This window comes from Stegostoma tigrinum, chromosome 14 (assembly GCF_030684315.1).
Source record: "Stegostoma tigrinum isolate sSteTig4 chromosome 14, sSteTig4.hap1, whole genome shotgun sequence".
Lineage (NCBI taxonomy): Eukaryota > Metazoa > Chordata > Chondrichthyes > Orectolobiformes > Stegostomatidae > Stegostoma > Stegostoma tigrinum.
In genome coordinates, this window is record NC_081367.1 from 50,031,209 (window position 1) to 50,054,845 (window position 23,637).

General features: G+C 44.0%; 1 protein-coding gene across 6 annotated transcripts in view; it reads left to right on the plus strand.

The window, feature by feature from the left end:
• The window catches only part of LOC125457487 (mucin-4-like), a 165,982-nt gene that overhangs the window by 39,327 nt on the left and 103,018 nt on the right, over positions 1-23,637 (plus strand). For all 6 annotated transcript variants that reach the window (XM_059651135.1, XM_059651134.1, XM_059651137.1 and 3 more), the window contains exons 7-8: positions 6,987-7,091; positions 15,827-15,931. In XM_059651135.1, coding sequence (XP_059507118.1) covers positions 6,987-7,091; positions 15,827-15,931 — 210 coding nt within the window. The remainder of the gene's footprint in view (positions 1-6,986; positions 7,092-15,826; positions 15,932-23,637) is intronic.

A 23,637-nucleotide genomic window follows, 5' to 3' on the forward strand; every position in this document is an offset into this window, starting at 1 on the left:
TCTTGTTTAATTCTCCAGATTTTTGAAGTTTTTTGAGTAAAGCTGTAATTCGGTTCTCCAGTTGTGGGGTCCGGTCTATCGCCACCTGTTGGTAAGTGTTGGTATCTGCAAGCAGATTGGAGCCAATCTACCACCCCTGAGAAAAAGAACAGGAAATGACATCACCAACGCAGGAAATGACATCACCAACCCAAGGAAACCTAACCAGATATATAGAAAGCGGGACATAACACCAGCGCTTCGTCGGAGGCTCACTGATGATGTTACCTAAAATGGTGACGAAACGTCTGAAAACAAACCTTCCAGCTCAGCAAGCAAACTCACACCCAGAACCTCAACCTGAGCTACAAATCTTCTCAAAACTCGCTGGTCACTAATTCTCCAAAAACGTTAACCTCAGGAGCTGTGACAACAGTCAGCAACTGTCAATCAGATTGGTGTTGAACAAAATAAATTAGAAATAATCCTCGACACTTTCACATGCTATTCTGAAACAGACATGCTCCGCAATTGAAGCTCTCCCTGCTACATGAGGAAGACAGAACGAACCAATAACTGAATGGTTCTGAAGAGTTGACCTGACTATTCCTGGAGGGCAGGGAGCAGCTGAGAATTTTACAATCCACAGGACAGATTTTTTTTGACAAGTTGTAGACAGGTTACCAAATCTCAGCTACTTCAAGGGTCCGACTAGGAGCTCTGATCAGTGCCCCCCTCAATGGGAGGATTTCAAGCTAGGATAGAGATGATAAGGGCTGAACATTTTTCAAAATTTGTGAAAAAATGATAACTATACATTCAATATACATTTGATAGGAATTCAATTACAAAATTAATAGTTCAAGGACTAGAAAGTATAATCTTTTTCCCATAGTGAATTCAACTTCGGTAAATGATGCAGCATCCCTATGAAAAGCTCTTAAAATTTAAACTCGCTCATTCTATAACTCTGCAAAGTGTATGTTGCAGATTTTAACAGGGCAGCTTTCCCCCTAATTAGGATTCATCTCTCTGTGACATAAGCAGTGCTTAGCAGTACCATCACTTTGATGGACAGGGAATGAAACCAATGAATCTGAATATTCCTTACGTAATTCTCATATTTATATCATTAGAAGAACTGAACGAAGGGGCTTTGTGTGCAAATGTACTGAACAACATCCCTCAGGCTACACTATATTCTTGAGGCCACACGATGCTGAGAGATGCAGAAGGTGGTGACTTCTTTGTCAGACAAATGCCTCTTGTAATTCAAACTCAGTTTCCCAGATTCATTTGTGAACTGAATTTGGACAACATCTTACAAAGTAAAGATGCCCTTGTGATAGTCTAAGTCCCACTCACAATTTTTGTCTTCGTGCATTCATGGAATGATAAGTAAATTGTTTGCAAAAACACCGTTCCTGTTATTCTGTAAACTACTTCTGTGCTGAAAGGTGAACATTGCATAGCTTTAGAAAATTTGCCTTCCAGAAATTGTAAATTTGACATCAGTCTATCAGAATTGTGTGTAATCTAATTGTATTTTGACCGTTTCTGTTATGGTCACTCAGTATTTGTTAAGCCACCTGGCCAACCTGAGTTCTGAAACTAAACCTAGAACTGTAGCTCAGAGGTAGAAAGAACTGCTGATGGTGGTGTGAGAGATAACACAGTGTGGAGGTGGAGGAACACAGCAGGCCAGGCTGCATCAAATCTATCGAGAACTGTATCTCTCTTGTTGGGCTGGTCAAATGATTGCTAATAAATTTCACTTGATTACATTTTAGGAATTTTCAGTCATCAGCTCCTTTTGCACTGTGGGTATCTCACTTAATATCGAGGCAATTGAATCCACAGATATTACAGCACTATGGTTTCTGTATTCAGCTATTTTCCCACATATTTGAATCTCTCATTCTCACCCACTACATGGTAGTCAATAGTGCATTCCTAGTAATGTGTGCATCCCGTGGTTTATCCCTGAGTTCAAGTGATATGACAGTATTCATTTATTAATATTACCCCACTGTGAGCAGCCAAAACATTCTTTCAACAACACCGATCGGGTGTATAAGGTTCTAAAAGGGGAGGGCGAACAGCCAGAAATCGTGTTACATATTGGCACTAATGATATAGTCAGAAATAGGATTGAGGATATAAAAAGTGATTTCAGGGAGTTAGGATGGAAGCTGCAAAGCAGGACGAACAGAGTAGTGTTCTCTAGTTTACTACCGGTGCCACGAGATAGCGAGGCGAGGAACAGGGAGCGGGCGCAGCTTAACATGTGGCTGCGCAGCTGGTGTAGGAGGGAGGGCTTCAGATATGTAGATAATTAGGATGCCTTCTGGGGAAGGTGGGACCTGTACAAGAAGGACGGATTGCATCTGAACTGGAAGGGGACCGATGTCCTGGGTGGAAGGTTTGCTCGAGTAGTTCGAGAGGATTTAAACTAGTATGGCAGGGGCGTGGGAACCTGAGCTGTATGCCGGAGGTGAGCGTTGATGCAGGTGAGGCAGTAGCAAGAGGTAGACCAGCTAGTGGGAAAGATTTTCCTGGGAAGGAACCAAGGGATCAGTTAAAGTGTGTTTGCTTTAACGCAAGGAGTATCAGGAATAAAAGTGATGAACTTAGAGCATGGATCAGTACCTGGTGCTATGATGTTGTGGCCATAACAGAGACATGGGTTTCTCATGGGCAGGAATGGTTGCTGGATGTTCCAGGGTTGAGAGCATTTAAAAAGAATAGGGAGGGGGGGACAAAGAGGAGGGGGTGTAGCACTACTAATCAGAGAGGGTATCACAGCTACAGAAGCTTCCATTGTCGAGGAAGATCTGCCTACCGAGTCAGTATGGGTGGAAATTAGGAACAGCAAGGGAGTAGTCACCTCGTTAGGGGTTTACTACAGGCCCCCCCCAATAGCAGCAGGGAGATTGAAGAAAGCATAGGTCGGCAGATTTTGGAAAAGTGTGGACGTAGTAGGGTTGTTGTAATGGGTGACTTTAACTTTCCTAATATTGATTGGAACCTCCTTCGAGCAGAAGATTTGAATGGAGCTGTTTTTGTAAGGTGTGTTCAGGAGGGTTTCCTAATGCAGTACGTTGACAGGCCGACGAGGGGAGAGGCCATTCTAGACTTGGTGCTCGGAAACGAGCCGGGGCAGCTATCAGATCTTGTGGTGGGAGAGCATTTTGGTGATAGTGACCATAACTGCCTCACATTCTACATAGCTATGGAGAAGGAGAGGATTAGGCAAAATGGGAGGATATTTAATTGGGGAAGAGGAAACTATGATGCGATTAGACATGAGTTAGGAAGCATGGACTGGGAGCAATTGTTCCATGGTAAGGGCACTATAGACATATGGAGACTGTTTAAGGAACAATTGTTGCGAGTGATGAATAAATATGTCCCTCTGAAACAGGCAAGAAGGGGTAAGATAAAGGAACCTTGGATGACGAGAGCGGTGGAGCTTCTTGTGAAAGGGAAGAAGGCAGCTTGCATAAGGTGGAGGAAGCTAGGGTCAAGTTCAGCTAGAGAGGATTACACGCAGGCAAGGAAGGAGCTCAAAAATGGTCTGAGGAGAGCCAGGAGGGGTCACGAGAAAGGCTTGGCAGAAGGAATCAGGGAAAACACAAAGGCATTTTACACTTATGTGAGGAATAAGAGAATGGTCAAAGAAAGAGTAGAGCCGATCAGGGATAGCATAGGGAACTTGTGTGTGGAGTCTGAGGAGGTAGGGGAAGCCCTAAATGAGTTTTTTGCTTCTGTCTTTACGAAAGAAACGAACTTTGTAGTGAATGAAACCTTTGAAGAGCAGGTGTGCATGCTGGAATGGATAGAGATAGAGGAAGCTGATGTGCTGAAAATTTTGTCAAACATTAAGATGACAAGTCACCAGGCCCGGACCAGATTTGTCCTCGGCTGCTTTGGGAAGTGAGAAATGCAATTGCTTCGCCACTTGCGAGCATCTTTGCATCCTTGCTCTCCACTGGAGTCGTACCTGAGGACTGGAGAGAGGCAAATGTAATTCCTCTCTTCAAGAAAGGAAATAGGGAAATCCCGGGCAATTACAGACCACTAAGTTTCACGTCTGTTGTCTGCAAGGTGTTGGAAAGGATTCTGAGGGATAGGATTTATGACCATTTGGAAGAGCATGGCTTGATTAAATGCAGTCAACACGGCTTTGTGAGGGGCAGATCATGCCTCACAAACCTTATCGAGTTCTTTGAGGATGTGACTAGAAAAGTTGATGAGGGTCGAGCTGTGGATGTGGTGTATATGGACTTCAGCAAGGCATTTGATAAAGTTCCCCATGGTAAGCTCATTCAGAAGGTCAGGAGGAATGGGATGCAGGGGAACTAAGCTGTCTGGATACAGAATTGGCTGGCCAACAGAAGGCAGCGAGTGGTAGTAGAAGGAAAATATTCTGCCTGGAAGTCAGTGGTGAGTGGGGTTCCACAGGGCTCTGTCCTTGGGCCTCTACTGTTTGTAATTTTTATTAATGACTTGGATGAGGGGATTGAAGGATGGGTCAGCAAGTTTGCAGACGACACGAAGGTTGGAGGTGTCGTTGACAGTATAGAGGGCTGTGGTAGGCTGCAGCGAGACATTGACAGGATGCAGAGATGGGCTGGGAGGTGGCAGATGGAGTTCAACCTGGATAAATGCGAGGTGATGCATTTTGGAAGGTCGAATTTGAAAGCTGAGTACAGGATTAAGGATAGGATTCTTGGCAGTGTGGAGGAACAGAGGGATCTTGGTGTGCAGATACATAGATCCCTTAAAATGGCCACCCAAGTGGACAGGGTTGTTAAGAAAGCATATGGTGTTTTGGCTTTCATTAACAGGGGGATTGAGTTTAAGAGTCGTGAGATCTTGTTGCAGCTCTATAAAACTTTGGTTAGACCGCACTTGGAATACTGCGTCCAGTTCTGGTCGCCCTATTATAGGAAAGATGTGGTTGCTTTGGAGAGGGTTCAGAGGAGGTTTACCAGGATGCTGCCTGGACTGGAGGGCTTATCTTATGAAGAGAGGTTGACTGAGCTCGGACTTTTTTCATTGGAGAAAAGGAGGAGGAGAGGGGACCTAATTGAGATATACAAGATAATGAGAGGCATAGATAGAGTTGATAGCCAGAGACTATTTCCCAGGGGAGAAATGGCTAACACGAGGGGCCATAGTTTTAAGCTGGTTGGAGGAAAGTATAGAGGGGATGTCAGAGGCGGGTTCTTTACACAGAGTTGTGAGAGCATGCAATGCGTTGCCAGCAGCAGTTGTGGAAGCAAGGTCATTGGGGTCATTTAAGAGATTGCTGGACATGCATATGGTCACAGAAATTTGAGGGTGCATACATCAGGATCAATGGTCGGCACAACATCGTGGGCTGAAGGTCCTATTCTGTGCTGTACTGTTCTATGTTCTAACACTACCTGGACTATTAGATATGTTCTTGGACCATTTACTTGTGCATGGATTTGGATGCATTCGAGGCAGTTCCAATGAGGTTCACGAGACTGATTCTAAAGGCAAGGGATTTTTCCAGTGAAGGTTCATTGAACGTTCTCAACCTTCACCTTCTCAAGGTCAAGGAATGAGAGGAGAGCTATTTGATGTAAATACAATATTAAAGAGACTGATAAAGTCATCTTAGAATGCATGTTTCCTGATGTAGTACAAGCTAGAATGAGAGGTCCTAGATTTAGATTAGATTCCCTCCAGTGTGGAAACAGGGCCTTTGGCCCAACAACTCCACACTGCCCCTTGAAGCATCCCACCCAGACCCACACATCACTGAACGCTACGGGCAATTTAGCACGGCCAATCCACCTAACCTGCACCTCTTTGGACTGTGGGAGGAAACCAGAGCACCCGAAGGAAACCCACGCAGACACGGGGAGAATGTGCAGACTCCACACAGACAGTTACCCGAGGCAGGAATTGAACCCAGGCCCCTGGCGCTGTGAGGCTGCAGTGCTAACCACTGAGCCATTGTGCTGCCCATTATGCAAATGTCAAAGAAGTGAGGAGAAAATAAAACCTGTCAAAGTGTTGCAAATCTGTGGAATTCAATACACCAGAGAGCGGTAGATGTTGGGACATGTAATTTAAGGAAGAGATAGACAGATTTCATTAACCATGGTCTGAGGGATTCTGGAGCAAAGAAAGTGAAATTGAGGTCGGTGGGTGATCTGCCAATATCTTATTCACCTGCTGTTTGACTATATTTCTTCAACACTTGGAACAAAATCTGGATTTTTTTGCCTCCAGAATGTCTCACAACTTCATGTGAATAAAAACACACCTTTGATTCTATGTTCTTCCACTTTCATTGTTCTCATTTCCTGGAACACTCAGCATTGCTCCAAACAGAGACAAATGAGTTGTATTCCAGAGGTGAGATGAAAATACCTGCCCTTGAAAACCATACAGCTTTTCAAAGCATCTGGATCAAATGAGTCAGAGCAAAATTAGTCTCAAAAGCATTAAGGATTAAACTCCACCAGCTGAATTTGTGTACATGTCCTGACAGATATTTATTATATTACTGCAAAGCAATCATGTCAGTTCCTGTACCTCACTGCAGGAGCTTCTCAGGATGGGTCATCAGTACATCCATATTCAACAACATCGATGGCCTTTTTGCAATCACAAGGCCAGAAGTGGAGTTGTCAGCTCATGAAGTCAGAGTGGTCAATACATTGGCATTATTCATCAAGCTGTTCCAAATCAGTAATTCTACATTCATATCATACTGTCAAATAAGAATATTCAACTGTGACAATAGATTCTCCACATTGAGTATATCTCAGTTTCATTTGGCAAAATAACATGCATTTGGTTCTATTGATTCCAACTTTATCGACATTTTCATCTGTTTGAAGACACGAAATCAACTCAGAATGCATAAAGCATGTCCAAATGGTTTTTAACTTCTCAACTTGAAGTGATCATTTTCCTTCTCCCTGCACAGTTGCCTGACCTTACATTTTCCGTTTTCATTTCAGATTATGTTACCGATGATTATCCAAATTTTGATATGGATGATAGTGCAGGGACCACATCATCAAACGCAGAAAACAATCAATCAACAATTTTTCCACCACCAACAGGTATTTACAAATCCACGCTAAAGAACATACTTCAAATTGTGGCTGCTAATACCAAAATGAAGGACATCATATTTTTTAAACAGGCCTTGATAACTGTAATAGCAAACACAACAATATCAAAAGATCAGAGTACATCACAAAAGGAGGATAATTAACAAATGGTCACTAATTGTGGGTGAGAGTTTGCTCGCTGAGCTGGAAGGTTATTTTTCAGACGTTTCGTCACCATTCCAGGTAACATCATCAGTGAGCCTCTGACGAAGCGCTGGTGTTATGTCCTGCTTTCTATTTATCTGGTTAGGTTTCCTTGGGTTGGTGATGTCATTTCCTGTTCTTTTTCTCAGGGATGGTAGATTGGCTCCAAATCAAAGTGTTTGTTGATGGAGTTCCGGCTGGAATGCCATGCTTCTAGGAATTCTCGTGCGTGTCTCTGTTTGGCTTGTCCTAGGATGGATGTGTTGTCCCAATCAAAGTGGTGTCCTTTCTCATCTGTATGTGAGGATACGAGTGATAGTGGGTCATGTCGTTTTGTGGCTAGTTGATGTTCATGTATCCTGGTGGCTAGCTTTCTGCCAGTTTGCCCAATGTAGTGTTTGTCACAGTTCTTGCAAGGTATTTTGTAGATGACGTTCGTTTTGTTTGTTGTCCGTATTTCAGTTCACTAGCTGCTGTTTTAGTGTGTTGGTGGGTTTGTGGACTACCCTGATGCCAAGAGGTCCGAGTAGTCTGGCAGTCATTTTGGAAATGTCTTTGATGTAGGGGAGAGTGGTTATGGTTTCTGAGCCCGTTTTGTCTGTTTGTTTGGGTTTATTGCTGAGGAATCGGCGGACTGTGTTCATAGGGTACCCATTCTTTTTTAATACGCTGTATAGGTGATTTTCCTCTGCTCTGCGTAGTTCCTTTGTGCTGCAGTGTGTGGTGGCTCATTGGAATAATGTTCTAATGCAGCTTCGTTTGTGGGTGTTGGGATGGTTGCTCCTGTAGTTCGGTATTTGGTCCGTGTATGTTGTTTTCCTGTAGACGCTGGTTTGAAGTTCCCCATTGGCTGTTCGCTCTACTGTGACATCTAGGAATGGCAGTTTGTTGTTGTTTTCCTCCTCTTTTGTGAATGTTATGCCAGTAAAGGGTATTATTTGATGGTCTTGAATGTTTCCTCTAATTTGTTTTGTTTAGTGATGACAAAGGTGTCATCCACATAGCTGACCCAAAGTTTGGGCTGGATGATTGGCAGAGCTGTTTGTTCGAGTCTCTGCATTACTGCCTCTGCTAAGAACCCTGATATCGGAGATCCCATGGGTGTACCGTTGGTTTGTCTGTAGGTTTTGTTATTGAAAGTGAAGTGGGTGGTGAGGCATAGGTCCACTAGCTTGATGATGTTGTCCTTGCTGATGAGGTTGGTGGTGTCTGGTGTATGTGTCTTCTGTTCTTCTAATAGTGTCATCAGTGTTTCTTTGGCCAGGTTGATGTTGATGGATGTGAACACGGCTGTTACGTCAAAGGAGACCATTATTTCATCCTCTTCTATCTTGGTGTGTTTGGTGTTCAGGAATTCTTGGGTGGAGCGAATGGAGTGGTGGGAGTCTTTTACTAGGTGTTTTAGTCTTTGGTGTAGTTCCTTGGCTAGTCTGTAGGTTGGTGTTCCAGGTAGCGACACTATGGGTCTGAGGGGGGCTCCTGGTTTGTGAAGTTTTGGTAGTCCATAGAAACGTGGTGTGTTAGATCCAGCTGGTTTCATTTTTTGGAAGTCTCTCTTGTTTAATTCTCCAGATTTTTGAAGTTTTTTGAGTAAAGCTGTAATTCGGTTCTCCAGTTGTGGGGTCCGGTCTATCGCCACCTGTTGGTAAGTGTTGGTATCTGCAAGCAGATTGGAGCCAATCTACCACCCCTGAGAAAAAGAACAGGAAATGACATCACCAACGCAGGAAATGACATCACCAACCCAAGGAAACCTAACCAGATATATAGAAAGCGGGACATAACACCAGCGCTTCGTCGGAGGCTCACTGATGATGTTACCTAAAATGGTGACGAAACGTCTGAAAACAAACCTTCCAGCTCAGCAAGCAAACTCACACCCAGAACCTCAACCTGAGCTACAAATCTTCTCAAAACTCGCTGGTCACTAATTCTCCAAAAACGTTAACCTCAGGAGCTGTGACAACAGTCAGCAACTGTCAATCAGATTGGTGTTGAACAAAATAAATTAGAAATAATCCTCGACACTTTCACATGCTATTCTGAAACAGACATGCTCCGCAATTGAAGCTCTCCCTGCTACATGAGGAAGACAGAACGAACCAATAACTGAATGGTTCTGAAGAGTTGACCTGACTATTCCTGGAGGGCAGGGAGCAGCTGAGAATTTTACAATCCACAGGACAGATTTTTTTTGACAAGTTGTAGACAGGTTACCAAATCTCAGCTACTTCAAGGGTCCGACTAGGAGCTCTGATCAGTGCCCCCCTCAATGGGAGGATTTCAAGCTAGGATAGAGATGATAAGGGCTGAACATTTTTCAAAATTTGTGAAAAAATGATAACTATACATTCAATATACATTTGATAGGAATTCAATTACAAAATTAATAGTTCAAGGACTAGAAAGTATAATCTTTTTCCCATAGTGAATTCAACTTCGGTAAATGATGCAGCATCCCTATGAAAAGCTCTTAAAATTTAAACTCGCTCATTCTATAACTCTGCAAAGTGTATGTTGCAGATTTTAACAGGGCAGCTTTCCCCCTAATTAGGATTCATCTCTCTGTGACATAAGCAGTGCTTAGCAGTACCATCACTTTGATGGACAGGGAATGAAACCAATGAATCTGAATATTCCTTACGTAATTCTCATATTTATATCATTAGAAGAACTGAACGAAGGGGCTTTGTGTGCAAATGTACTGAACAACATCCCTCAGGCTACACTATATTCTTGAGGCCACACGATGCTGAGAGATGCAGAAGGTGGTGACTTCTTTGTCAGACAAATGCCTCTTGTAATTCAAACTCAGTTTCCCAGATTCATTTGTGAACTGAATTTGGACAACATCTTACAAAGTAAAGATGCCCTTGTGATAGTCTAAGTCCCACTCACAATTTTTGTCTTCGTGCATTCATGGAATGATAAGTAAATTGTTTGCAAAAACACCGTTCCTGTTATTCTGTAAACTACTTCTGTGCTGAAAGGTGAACATTGCATAGCTTTAGAAAATTTGCCTTCCAGAAATTGTAAATTTGACATCAGTCTATCAGAATTGTGTGTAATCTAATTGTATTTTGACCGTTTCTGTTATGGTCACTCAGTATTTGTTAAGCCACCTGGCCAACCTGAGTTCTGAAACTAAACCTAGAACTGTAGCTCAGAGGTAGAAAGAACTGCTGATGGTGGTGTGAGAGATAACACAGTGTGGAGGTGGAGGAACACAGCAGGCCAGGCTGCATCAAATCTATCGAGAACTGTATCTCTCTTGTTGGGCTGGTCAAATGATTGCTAATAAATTTCACTTGATTACATTTTAGGAATTTTCAGTCATCAGCTCCTTTTGCACTGTGGGTATCTCACTTAATATCGAGGCAATTGAATCCACAGATATTACAGCACTATGGTTTCTGTATTCAGCTATTTTCCCACATATTTGAATCTCTCATTCTCACCCACTACATGGTAGTCAATAGTGCATTCCTAGTAATGTGTGCATCCCGTGGTTTATCCCTGAGTTCAAGTGATATGACAGTATTCATTTATTAATATTACCCCACTGTGAGCAGCCAAAACATTCTTTCAACAACACCGATCGGGTGTATAAGGTTCTAAAAGGGGAGGGCGAACAGCCAGAAATCGTGTTACATATTGGCACTAATGATATAGTCAGAAATAGGATTGAGGATATAAAAAGTGATTTCAGGGAGTTAGGATGGAAGCTGCAAAGCAGGACGAACAGAGTAGTGTTCTCTAGTTTACTACCGGTGCCACGAGATAGCGAGGCGAGGAACAGGGAGCGGGCGCAGCTTAACATGTGGCTGCGCAGCTGGTGTAGGAGGGAGGGCTTCAGATATGTAGATAATTAGGATGCCTTCTGGGGAAGGTGGGACCTGTACAAGAAGGACGGATTGCATCTGAACTGGAAGGGGACCGATGTCCTGGGTGGAAGGTTTGCTCGAGTAGTTCGAGAGGATTTAAACTAGTATGGCAGGGGCGTGGGAACCTGAGCTGTATGCCGGAGGTGAGCGTTGATGCAGGTGAGGCAGTAGCAAGAGGTAGACCAGCTAGTGGGAAAGATTTTCCTGGGAAGGAACCAAGGGATCAGTTAAAGTGTGTTTGCTTTAACGCAAGGAGTATCAGGAATAAAAGTGATGAACTTAGAGCATGGATCAGTACCTGGTGCTATGATGTTGTGGCCATAACAGAGACATGGGTTTCTCATGGGCAGGAATGGTTGCTGGATGTTCCAGGGTTGAGAGCATTTAAAAAGAATAGGGAGGGGGGGACAAAGAGGAGGGGGTGTAGCACTACTAATCAGAGAGGGTATCACAGCTACAGAAGCTTCCATTGTCGAGGAAGATCTGCCTACCGAGTCAGTATGGGTGGAAATTAGGAACAGCAAGGGAGTAGTCACCTCGTTAGGGGTTTACTACAGGCCCCCCCCAATAGCAGCAGGGAGATTGAAGAAAGCATAGGTCGGCAGATTTTGGAAAAGTGTGGACGTAGTAGGGTTGTTGTAATGGGTGACTTTAACTTTCCTAATATTGATTGGAACCTCCTTCGAGCAGAAGATTTGAATGGAGCTGTTTTTGTAAGGTGTGTTCAGGAGGGTTTCCTAATGCAGTACGTTGACAGGCCGACGAGGGGAGAGGCCATTCTAGACTTGGTGCTCGGAAACGAGCCGGGGCAGCTATCAGATCTTGTGGTGGGAGAGCATTTTGGTGATAGTGACCATAACTGCCTCACATTCTACATAGCTATGGAGAAGGAGAGGATTAGGCAAAATGGGAGGATATTTAATTGGGGAAGAGGAAACTATGATGCGATTAGACATGAGTTAGGAAGCATGGACTGGGAGCAATTGTTCCATGGTAAGGGCACTATAGACATATGGAGACTGTTTAAGGAACAATTGTTGCGAGTGATGAATAAATATGTCCCTCTGAAACAGGCAAGAAGGGGTAAGATAAAGGAACCTTGGATGACGAGAGCGGTGGAGCTTCTTGTGAAAGGGAAGAAGGCAGCTTGCATAAGGTGGAGGAAGCTAGGGTCAAGTTCAGCTAGAGAGGATTACACGCAGGCAAGGAAGGAGCTCAAAAATGGTCTGAGGAGAGCCAGGAGGGGTCACGAGAAAGGCTTGGCAGAAGGAATCAGGGAAAACACAAAGGCATTTTACACTTATGTGAGGAATAAGAGAATGGTCAAAGAAAGAGTAGAGCCGATCAGGGATAGCATAGGGAACTTGTGTGTGGAGTCTGAGGAGGTAGGGGAAGCCCTAAATGAGTTTTTTGCTTCTGTCTTTACGAAAGAAACGAACTTTGTAGTGAATGAAACCTTTGAAGAGCAGGTGTGCATGCTGGAATGGATAGAGATAGAGGAAGCTGATGTGCTGAAAATTTTGTCAAACATTAAGATGACAAGTCACCAGGCCCGGACCAGATTTGTCCTCGGCTGCTTTGGGAAGTGAGAAATGCAATTGCTTCGCCACTTGCGAGCATCTTTGCATCCTTGCTCTCCACTGGAGTCGTACCTGAGGACTGGAGAGAGGCAAATGTAATTCCTCTCTTCAAGAAAGGAAATAGGGAAATCCCGGGCAATTACAGACCACTAAGTTTCACGTCTGTTGTCTGCAAGGTGTTGGAAAGGATTCTGAGGGATAGGATTTATGACCATTTGGAAGAGCATGGCTTGATTAAATGCAGTCAACACGGCTTTGTGAGGGGCAGATCATGCCTCACAAACCTTATCGAGTTCTTTGAGGATGTGACTAGAAAAGTTGATGAGGGTCGAGCTGTGGATGTGGTGTATATGGACTTCAGCAAGGCATTTGATAAAGTTCCCCATGGTAAGCTCATTCAGAAGGTCAGGAGGAATGGGATGCAGGGGAACTAAGCTGTCTGGATACAGAATTGGCTGGCCAACAGAAGGCAGCGAGTGGTAGTAGAAGGAAAATATTCTGCCTGGAAGTCAGTGGTGAGTGGGGTTCCACAGGGCTCTGTCCTTGGGCCTCTACTGTTTGTAATTTTTATTAATGACTTGGATGAGGGGATTGAAGGATGGGTCAGCAAGTTTGCAGACGACACGAAGGTTGGAGGTGTCGTTGACAGTATAGAGGGCTGTGGTAGGCTGCAGCGAGACATTGACAGGATGCAGAGATGGGCTGGGAGGTGGCAGATGGAGTTCAACCTGGATAAATGCGAGGTGATGCATTTTGGAAGGTCGAATTTGAAAGCTGAGTACAGGATTAAGGATAGGATTCTTGGCAGTGTGGAGGAACAGAGGGATCTTGGTGTGCAGATACATAGATCCCTTAAAATGGCCACCCAAGTGGACAGGGTTGTTAAGAAAGCATATGGTGTTTTGGCTTTCATTAACAGGGGGATTGAGTTTAAGAGTCGTGAGATCTTGTTGCAGCTCTATAAAACTTTGGTTAGACCGCACTTGGAATACTGCGTCCAGTTCTGGTCGCCCTATTATAGGAAAGATGTGGTTGCTTTGGAGAGGGTTCAGAGGAGGTTTACCAGGATGCTGCCTGGACTGGAGGGCTTATCTTATGAAGAGAGGTTGACTGAGCTCGGACTTTTTTCATTGGAGAAAAGGAGGAGGAGAGGGGACCTAATTGAGATATACAAGATAATGAGAGGCATAGATAGAGTTGATAGCCAGAGACTATTTCCCAGGGGAGAAATGGCTAACACGAGGGGCCATAGTTTTAAGCTGGTTGGAGGAAAGTATAGAGGGGATGTCAGAGGCGGGTTCTTTACACAGAGTTGTGAGAGCATGCAATGCGTTGCCAGCAGCAGTTGTGGAAGCAAGGTCATTGGGGTCATTTAAGAGATTGCTGGACATGCATATGGTCACAGAAATTTGAGGGTGCATACATCAGGATCAATGGTCGGCACAACATCGTGGGCTGAAGGTCCTATTCTGTGCTGTACTGTTCTATGTTCTAACACTACCTGGACTATTAGATATGTTCTTGGACCATTTACTTGTGCATGGATTTGGATGCATTCGAGGCAGTTCCAATGAGGTTCACGAGACTGATTCTAAAGGCAAGGGATTTTTCCAGTGAAGGTTCATTGAACGTTCTCAACCTTCACCTTCTCAAGGTCAAGGAATGAGAGGAGAGCTATTTGATGTAAATACAATATTAAAGAGACTGATAAAGTCATCTTAGAATGCATGTTTCCTGATGTAGTACAAGCTAGAATGAGAGGTCCTAGATTTAGATTAGATTCCCTCCAGTGTGGAAACAGGGCCTTTGGCCCAACAACTCCACACTGCCCCTTGAAGCATCCCACCCAGACCCACACATCACTGAACGCTACGGGCAATTTAGCACGGCCAATCCACCTAACCTGCACCTCTTTGGACTGTGGGAGGAAACCAGAGCACCCGAAGGAAACCCACGCAGACACGGGGAGAATGTGCAGACTCCACACAGACAGTTACCCGAGGCAGGAATTGAACCCAGGCCCCTGGCGCTGTGAGGCTGCAGTGCTAACCACTGAGCCATTGTGCTGCCCATTATGCAAATGTCAAAGAAGTGAGGAGAAAATAAAACCTGTCAAAGTGTTGCAAATCTGTGGAATTCAATACACCAGAGAGCGGTAGATGTTGGGACATGTAATTTAAGGAAGAGATAGACAGATTTCATTAACCATGGTCTGAGGGATTCTGGAGCAAAGAAAGTGAAATTGAGGTCGGTGGGTGATCTGCCAATATCTTATTCACCTGCTGTTTGACTATATTTCTTCAACACTTGGAACAAAATCTGGATTTTTTTGCCTCCAGAATGTCTCACAACTTCATGTGAATAAAAACACACCTTTGATTCTATGTTCTTCCACTTTCATTGTTCTCATTTCCTGGAACACTCAGCATTGCTCCAAACAGAGACAAATGAGTTGTATTCCAGAGGTGAGATGAAAATACCTGCCCTTGAAAACCATACAGCTTTTCAAAGCATCTGGATCAAATGAGTCAGAGCAAAATTAGTCTCAAAAGCATTAAGGATTAAACTCCACCAGCTGAATTTGTGTACATGTCCTGACAGATATTTATTATATTACTGCAAAGCAATCATGTCAGTTCCTGTACCTCACTGCAGGAGCTTCTCAGGATGGGTCATCAGTACATCCATATTCAACAACATCGATGGCCTTTTTGCAATCACAAGGCCAGAAGTGGAGTTGTCAGCTCATGAAGTCAGAGTGGTCAATACATTGGCATTATTCATCAAGCTGTTCCAAATCAGTAATTCTACATTCATATCATACTGTCAAATAAGAATATTCAACTGTGACAATAGATTCTCCACATTGAGTATATCTCAGTTTCATTTGGCAAAATAACATGCATTTGGTTCTATTGATTCCAACTTTATCGACATTTTCATCTGTTTGAAGACACGAAATCAACTCAGAATGCATAAAGCATGTCCAAATGGTTTTTAACTTCTCAACTTGAAGTGATCATTTTCCTTCTCCCTGCACAGTTGCCTGACCTTACATTTTCCGTTTTCATTTCAGATTATGTTACCGATGATTATCCAAATTTTGATATGGATGATAGTGCAGGGACCACATCATCAAACGCAGAAAACAATCAATCAACAATTTTTCCACCACCAACAGGTATTTACAAATCCACGCTAAAGAACATACTTCAAATTGTGGCTGCTAATACCAAAATGAAGGACATCATATTTTTTAAACAGGCCTTGATAACTGTAATAGCAAACACAACAATATCAAAAGATCAGAGTACATCACAAAAGGAGGATAATTAACAAATGGTCACTAATTGTGGGTGAGAGTTTGCTCGCTGAGCTGGAAGGTTATTTTTCAGACGTTTCGTCACCATTCCAGGTAACATCATCAGTGAGCCTCTGACGAAGCGCTGGTGTTATGTCCTGCTTTCTATTTATCTGGTTAGGTTTCCTTGGGTTGGTGATGTCATTTCCTGTTCTTTTTCTCAGGGATGGTAGATTGGCTCCAAATCAAAGTGTTTGTTGATGGAGTTCCGGCTGGAATGCCATGCTTCTAGGAATTCTCGTGCGTGTCTCTGTTTGGCTTGTCCTAGGATGGATGTGTTGTCCCAATCAAAGTGGTGTCCTTCCTCATCTGTATGTGAGGATACGAGTGATAGTGGGTCATGTCGTTTTGTGGCTAGTTGATGTTCATGTATCCTGGTGGCTAGCTTTCTGCCAGTTTGCCCAATGTAGTGTTTGTCACAGTTCTTGCAAGGTATTTTGTAGATGACGTTCGTTTTGTTTGTTGTCCGTATTTCAGTTCACTAGCTGCTGTTTTAGTGTGTTGGTGGGTTTGTGGACTACCCTGATGCCAAGAGGTCCGAGTAGTCTGGCAGTCATTTTGGAAATGTCTTTGATGTAGGGGAGAGTGGTTATGGTTTCTGAGCCCGTTTTGTCTGTTTGTTTGGGTTTATTGCTGAGGAATCGGCGGACTGTGTTCATAGGGTACCCATTCTTTTTGAATACGCTGTATAGATGATTTTTCTCTGCTCTGCGTAGTTCCTTTGTGCTGCAGTGTGTGGTGGCTCGTTGGAATAATGTTCTAATGCAGCTTCGTTTGTGGATGTTGGGATGGTTGCTCCTGTAGTTCGGTATTTGGTCCGTGTGTGTTGTTTTCCTGTAGACGCTGGTTTGAAGTTCCCCATTGGCTGTTCGCTCTACTGTGACATCTAGGAATGGCAGTTTGTAGTTGTTTTCCTCCTCTTTTGTGAATGTTATGCCAGTAAAGGGTATTATTTGATGGTCTTGAATGTTTCCTCTAATTTGTTTTGTTTAGTGATGACAAAGGTGTCATCCACATAGTGGACCCAAAGTTTGGGTTGGATGATTGGCAGAGCTGTTTGTTCGAGTCTCTGCATTACTGCCTCTGCTAAGAACCCTGATATCGGAGATCCCATGGGTGTACCGTTGGTTTGTGTGTAGGTTTTGTTATTGAAAGTGAAGTGGGTGGTGAGGCATAGGTCCACTAGCTTGATGATGTTGTCCTTGCTGATGAGGTTGGTGGTGTCTGGTGTATGTGTCTTCTGTTCTTCTAATAGTGTCATCAGTGTTTCTTTGGCCAGGTTGATGTTGATGGATGTGAACACGGCTGTTACGTCAAAGGAGACCATTATTTCATCCTCTTCTATCTTGGTGTGTTTGGTGTTCAGGAATTCTTGGGTGGAGCGAATGGAGTGGTGGGAGTCTTTTACTAGGTGTTTTAGTCTTTGGTGTAGTTCCTTGGCTAGTCTGTAGGTTGGTGTTCCAGGTAGCAACACTATGGGTCTGAGGGGGGCTCCTGGTTTGTGTAGTTTTGGTAGTCCATAGAAACGTGGTGTGTTAGATCCAGCTGGTTTCATTTTTTGGAAGTCTCTCTTGTTTAATTCTCCAGATTTTTGAAGTTTTTTGAGTAAAGCTGTAATTCGGTTCTCCAGTTGTGGGGTCCGGTCTATCGCCACCTGTTGGTAAGTGTTGGTATCTGCAAGCAGATTGGAGCCAATCTACCACCCCTGAGAAAAAGAACAGGAAATGACATCACCAACGCAGGAAATGACATCACCAACCCAAGGAAACCTAACCAGATATATAGAAAGCGGGACATAACACCAGCGCTTCGTCGGAGGCTCACTGATGATGTTACCTAAAATGGTGACGAAACGTCTGAAAACAAACCTTCCAGCTCAGCAAGCAAACTCACACCCAGAACCTCAGCCTGAGCTACAAATCTTCTCAAAACTCGCTGGTCACTAATTCTCCAAAAACGTTAACCTCAGGAGCTGTGACAACAGTCGGCAACTGTCAATCAGATTGGTGTTGAACAAAATAAATTAGAAATAATCCTCGACACTTTCACATGCTATTCTGAAACAGACATGCTCCGCAATTGAAGCTCTCCCTGCTACATGAGGAAGACAGAACGAACCAATAACTGAATGGTTCTGAAGAGTTGACCTGACTATTCCTGGAGGGCAGGGAGCAGCTGAGAATTTTACAATCCACAGGACAGATTTTTTTTGACAAGTTGTAGACAGGTTACCAAATCTCAGCTACTTCAAGGGTCCGACTCGGAGCTCTGATCAGTGCCCCCCTCAATGGGAGGATTTCAAGCTAGGATAGAGATGATAAGGGCTGAACATTTTTCAAAATTTGTGAAAAAATGATAACTATACATTCAATATACATTTGATAGGAATTCAATTACAAAATTAATAGTTCAAGGACTAGAAAGTATAATCTTTTTCCCATAGTGAATTCAACTTCGGTAAATGATGCAGCATCCCTATGAAAAGCTCTTAAAATTTAAACTCGCTCATTCTATAACTCTGCAAAGTGTATGTTGCAGATTTTAACAGGGCAGCTTTCCCCCTAATTAGGATTCATCTCTCTGTGACATAAGCAGTGCTTAGCAGTACCATCACTTTGATGGACAGGGAATGAAACCAATGAATCTGAATATTCCTTACGTAATTCTCATATTTATATCATTAGAAGAACTGAACGAAGGGGCTTTGTGTGCAAATGTACTGAACAACATCCCTCAGGCTACACTATATTCTTGAGGCCACACGATGCTGAGAGATGCAGAAGGTGGTGACTTCTTTGTCAGACAAATGCCTCTTGTAATTCAAACTCAGTTTCCCAGATTCATTTGTGAACTGAATTTGGACAACATCTTACAAAGTAAAGATGCCCTTGTGATAGTCTAAGTCCCACTCACAATTTTTGTCTTCGTGCATTCATGGAATGATAAGTAAATTGTTTGCAAAAACACCGTTCCTGTTATTCTGTAAACTACTTCTGTGCTGAAAGGTGAACATTGCATAGCTTTAGAAAATTTGCCTTCCAGAAATTGTAAATTTGACATCAGTCTATCAGAATTGTGTGTAATCTAATTGTATTTTGACCGTTTCTGTTATGGTCACTCAGTATTTGTTAAGCCACCTGGCCAACCTGAGTTCTGAAACTAAACCTAGAACTGTAGCTCAGAGGTAGAAAGAACTGCTGATGGTGGTGTGAGAGATAACACAGTGTGGAGGTGGAGGAACACAGCAGGCCAGGCTGCATCAAATCTATCGAAAACTGTATCTCTCTTGTTGGGCTGGTCAAATGATTGCTAATAAATTTCACTTGATTACATTTTAGGAATTTTCAGTCATCAGCTCCTTTTGCACTGTGGATATCTCACTTAATATCGAGGCAATTGAATCCACAGATATTACAGCACTATGGTTTCTGTATTCAGCTATTTTCCCACATATTTGAATCTCTCATTCTCACCCACTACATGGTAGTCAATAGTGCATTCCTAGTAATGTGTGCATCCCGTGGTTTATCCCTGAGTTCAAGTGATATGACAGTATTCATTTATTAATATTACCCCACTGTGAGCAGCCAAAACATTCTTTCAACAACACCGATCGGGTGGAGAAGGTTCTAAAAGGGGAGGGCGAACAGCCAGAAATCGTGTTACATATTGGCACTAATGATATAGTCAGAAATAGGATTGAGGATATAAAAAGTGATTTCAGGGAGTTAGGATGGAAGCTGCAAAGCAGGACGAACAGAGTAGTGTTCTCTAGTTTACTACCGGTGCCACGAGATAGCGAGGCGAGGAACAGGGAGCGGGCGCAGCTTAACATGTGGCTGCGCAGCTGGTGTAGGAGGGAGGGCTTCAGATATGTAGATAATTAGGATGCCTTCTGGGGAAGGTGGGACCTGTACAAGAAGGACGGATTGCATCTGAACTGGAAGGGGACCGATGTCCTGGGTGGAAGGTTTGCTCGAGTAGTTCGAGAGGATTTAAACTAGTATGGCAGGGGGGTGGGAACCTGAGCTGTATGCCGGAGGTGAGAGTTGTTGCAGGTGAGGCAGTAGCAAGAGGTAGACCAGCTAGTGGGAAAGATTTTCCTGGGAAGGAACCAAGGGATCAGTTAAAGTGTGTTTGCTTTAACGCAAGGAGTATCAGGAATAAAAGTGATGAACTTAGAGCATGGATCAGTACCGGGTGCTAAGATGTTGTGGCCATAACAGAGACATGGGTTTCTCATGGGCAGGAATGGTTGCTGGATGTTCCAGGGTTTAGAGCATTTAAAAAGAATAGGGAGGGGGGGACAAAGAGGAGGGGGTGTAGCACTACTAATCAGAGAGGGTATCACAGCTACAGAAGCTTCCGTTGTCGAGGAAGATCTGCCTACCGAGTCAGTATGGGTGGAAATTAGGAACAGCAAGGGAGTAGTCACCTCGTTAGGGGTTTACTACAGGCCCCCCCCAATAGCAGCAGGGAGATTGAAGAAAGCATAGGTCGGCAGATTTTGGAAAAGTGTGGATGTAGTAGGGTTGTTGTAATGGGTGACTTTAACTTTCCTAATATTGATTGGAACCTCCTTCGAGCAGAAGATTTGAATGGAGCTGTTTTTGTAAGGTGTGTTCAGGAGGGTTTCCTAACGCAGTACGTTGACAGGCCGACGAGGGGAGAGGCCATTCTAGACTTGGTGCTCGGAAATGAGCCGGGGCAGCTATCAGATCTTGTGGTGGGAGAGCATTTTGGTGATAGTGACCATAACTGCCTCACATTCTACATAGCTATGGAGAAGGAGAGGATTAGGCAAAATGGGAGGATATTTAATTGGGGAAGAGGAAACTATGATGCGATTAGACATGAGTTAGGAAGCATGGACTGGGAGCAATTGTTCCATGGTAAGGGCACTATAGACATATGGAGACTGTTTAAGGAACAGTTGTTGCGAGTGATGAATAAATATGTCCCTCTGAAACAGGCAAGAAGGGGTAAGATAAAGGAACCTTGGATGACGAGAGCGGTGGAGCTTCTTGTGAAAGGGAAGAAGGCAGCTTACATAAGGTGGCGGAAGCTAGGGTCAAGTTCAGCTAGAGAGGATTACACGCAGGCAAGGAAGGAGCTCAAAAATGGTCTGAGGAGAGCCAGGAGGGGTCACGAGAAAGGCTTGGCAGAAGGAATCAGGGAAAACACAAAGGCATTTTACACTTATGTGAGGAATAAGAGAATGGTCAAAGAAAGAGTAGAGCCGATCAGGGATAGCATAGGGAACTTGTGTGTGGAGTCTGAGGAGGTAGGGGAAGCCCTAAATGAGTTTTTTGCTTCTGTCTTTACGAAAGAAACGAACTTTGTAGTGAATGAAACCTTTGAAGAGCAGGTGTGCATGCTGGAATGGATAGAGATAGAGGAAGCTGATGTGCTGAAAATTTTGTCAAACATTAAGATGACAAGTCACCAGGCCCGGACCAGATTTGTCCTCGGCTGCTTTGGGAAGTGAGAAATGCAATTGCTTCGCCACTTGCGAGCATCTTTGCATCCTTGCTCTCCACTGGAGTCGTACCTGAGGACTGGAGAGAGGCAAATGTAATTCCTCTCTTCAAGAAAGGAAATAGGGAAATCCCGGGCAATTACAGACCACTAAGTTTCACGTCTGTTGTCTGCAAGGTGTTGGAAAGGATTCTGAGGGATAGGATTTATGACCATTTGGAAGAGCATGGCTTGATTAAATGCAGTCAACACGGCTTTGTGAGGGGCAGATCATGCCTCACAAACCTTATCGAGTTCTTTGAGGATGTGACTAGAAAAGTTGATGAGGGTCGAGCTGTGGATGTGGTGTATATGGACTTCAGCAAGGCATTTGATAAAGTTCCCCATGGTAAGCTCATTCAGAAGGTCAGGAGGAATGGGATGCAGGGGAACTAAGCTGTCTGGATACAGAATTGGCTGGCCAACAGAAGGCAGCGAGTGGTAGTAGAAGGAAAATATTCTGCCTGGAAGTCAGTGGTGAGTGGGGTTCCACAGGGCTCTGTCCTTGGGCCTCGACTGTTTGTAATTTTTATTAATGACTTGGATGAGGGGATTGAAGGATGGGTCAGCAAGTTTGCAGACGACACGAAGGTTGGAGGTGTCGTTGACAGTATAGAGGGCTGTGGTAGGCTGCAGCGAGACATTGACAGGATGCAGAGATGGGCTGGGAGGTGGCAGATGGAGTTCAGCCTGGATAAATGCGAGGTGATGCATTTTGGAAGGTCGAATTTGAAAGCTGAGTACAGGATTAAGGATAGGATTCTTGGCAGTGTGGAGGAACAGAGGGATCTTGGTGTGCAGATACATAGATCCCTTAAAATGGCCACCCAAGTGGACAGGGTTGTTAAGAAAGCATATGGTGTTTTGGCTTTCATTAACAGGGGGATTGAGTTTAAGAGTCGTGAGATCTTGTTGCAGCTCTATAAAATTTTGGTTAGACCGCACTTGGAATACTGCGTCCAGTTCTGGTCGCCCTATTATAGGAAAGATGTGGTTGCTTTGGAGAGGGTTCAGAGGAGGTTTACCAGGATGCTGCCTGGACTGGAGGGCTTATCTTATGAAGAGAGGTTGACTGAGCTCGGACTTTTTTCATTGGAGAAAAGGAGGAGGAGAGGGGACCTAATTGAGATATACAAGATAATGAGAGGCATAGATAGAGTTGATAGCCAGAGACTATTTCCCAGGGGAGAAATGGCTAACACGAGGGGCCATAGTTTTAAGCTGGTTGGAGGAAAGTATAGAGGGGATGTCAGAGGCGGGTTCTTTACACAGAGTTGTGAGAGCATGCAATGCGTTGCCAGCAGCAGTTGTGGAAGCAAGGTCATTGGGGTCATTTAAGAGATTGCTGGACATGCATATGGTCACAGAAATTTGAGGGTGCATACATCAGGATCAATGGTCGGCACAACATCGTGGGCTGGAGGTCCTATTCTGTGCTGTACTGTTCTATGTTCTAACACTACCTGGACTATTAGATATGTTCTTGGACCATTTACTTGTGTATGGATTTGGATGCATTCGAGGCAGTTCCAATGAGGTTCACGAGACTGATTCTAAAGGCAAGGGATTTTTCCAGTGAAGGTTCATTGAACGTTCTCAACCTTCACCTTCTCAAGGTCAAGGAATGAGAGGAGAGCTATTTGATGTAAATACAATATTAAAGAGACTGATAAAGTCATCTTAGAATGCATGTTTCCTGATGTAGTACAAGCTAGAATGAGAGGTCCTAGATTTAGATTAGATTCCCTCCAGTGTGGAAACAGGGCCTTTGGCCCAACAACTCCACACTGCCCCTTGAAGCATCCCACCCAGACCCACACATCACTGAACGCTACGGGCAATTTAGCACGGCCAATCCACCTAACCTGCACCTCTTTGGACTGTGGGAGGAAACCAGAGCACCCGAAGGAAACCCACGCAGACACGGGGAGAATGTGCAGACTCCACACAGACAGTTACCCGAGGCAGGAATTGAACCCAGGCCCCTGGCGCTGTGAGGCTGCAGTGCT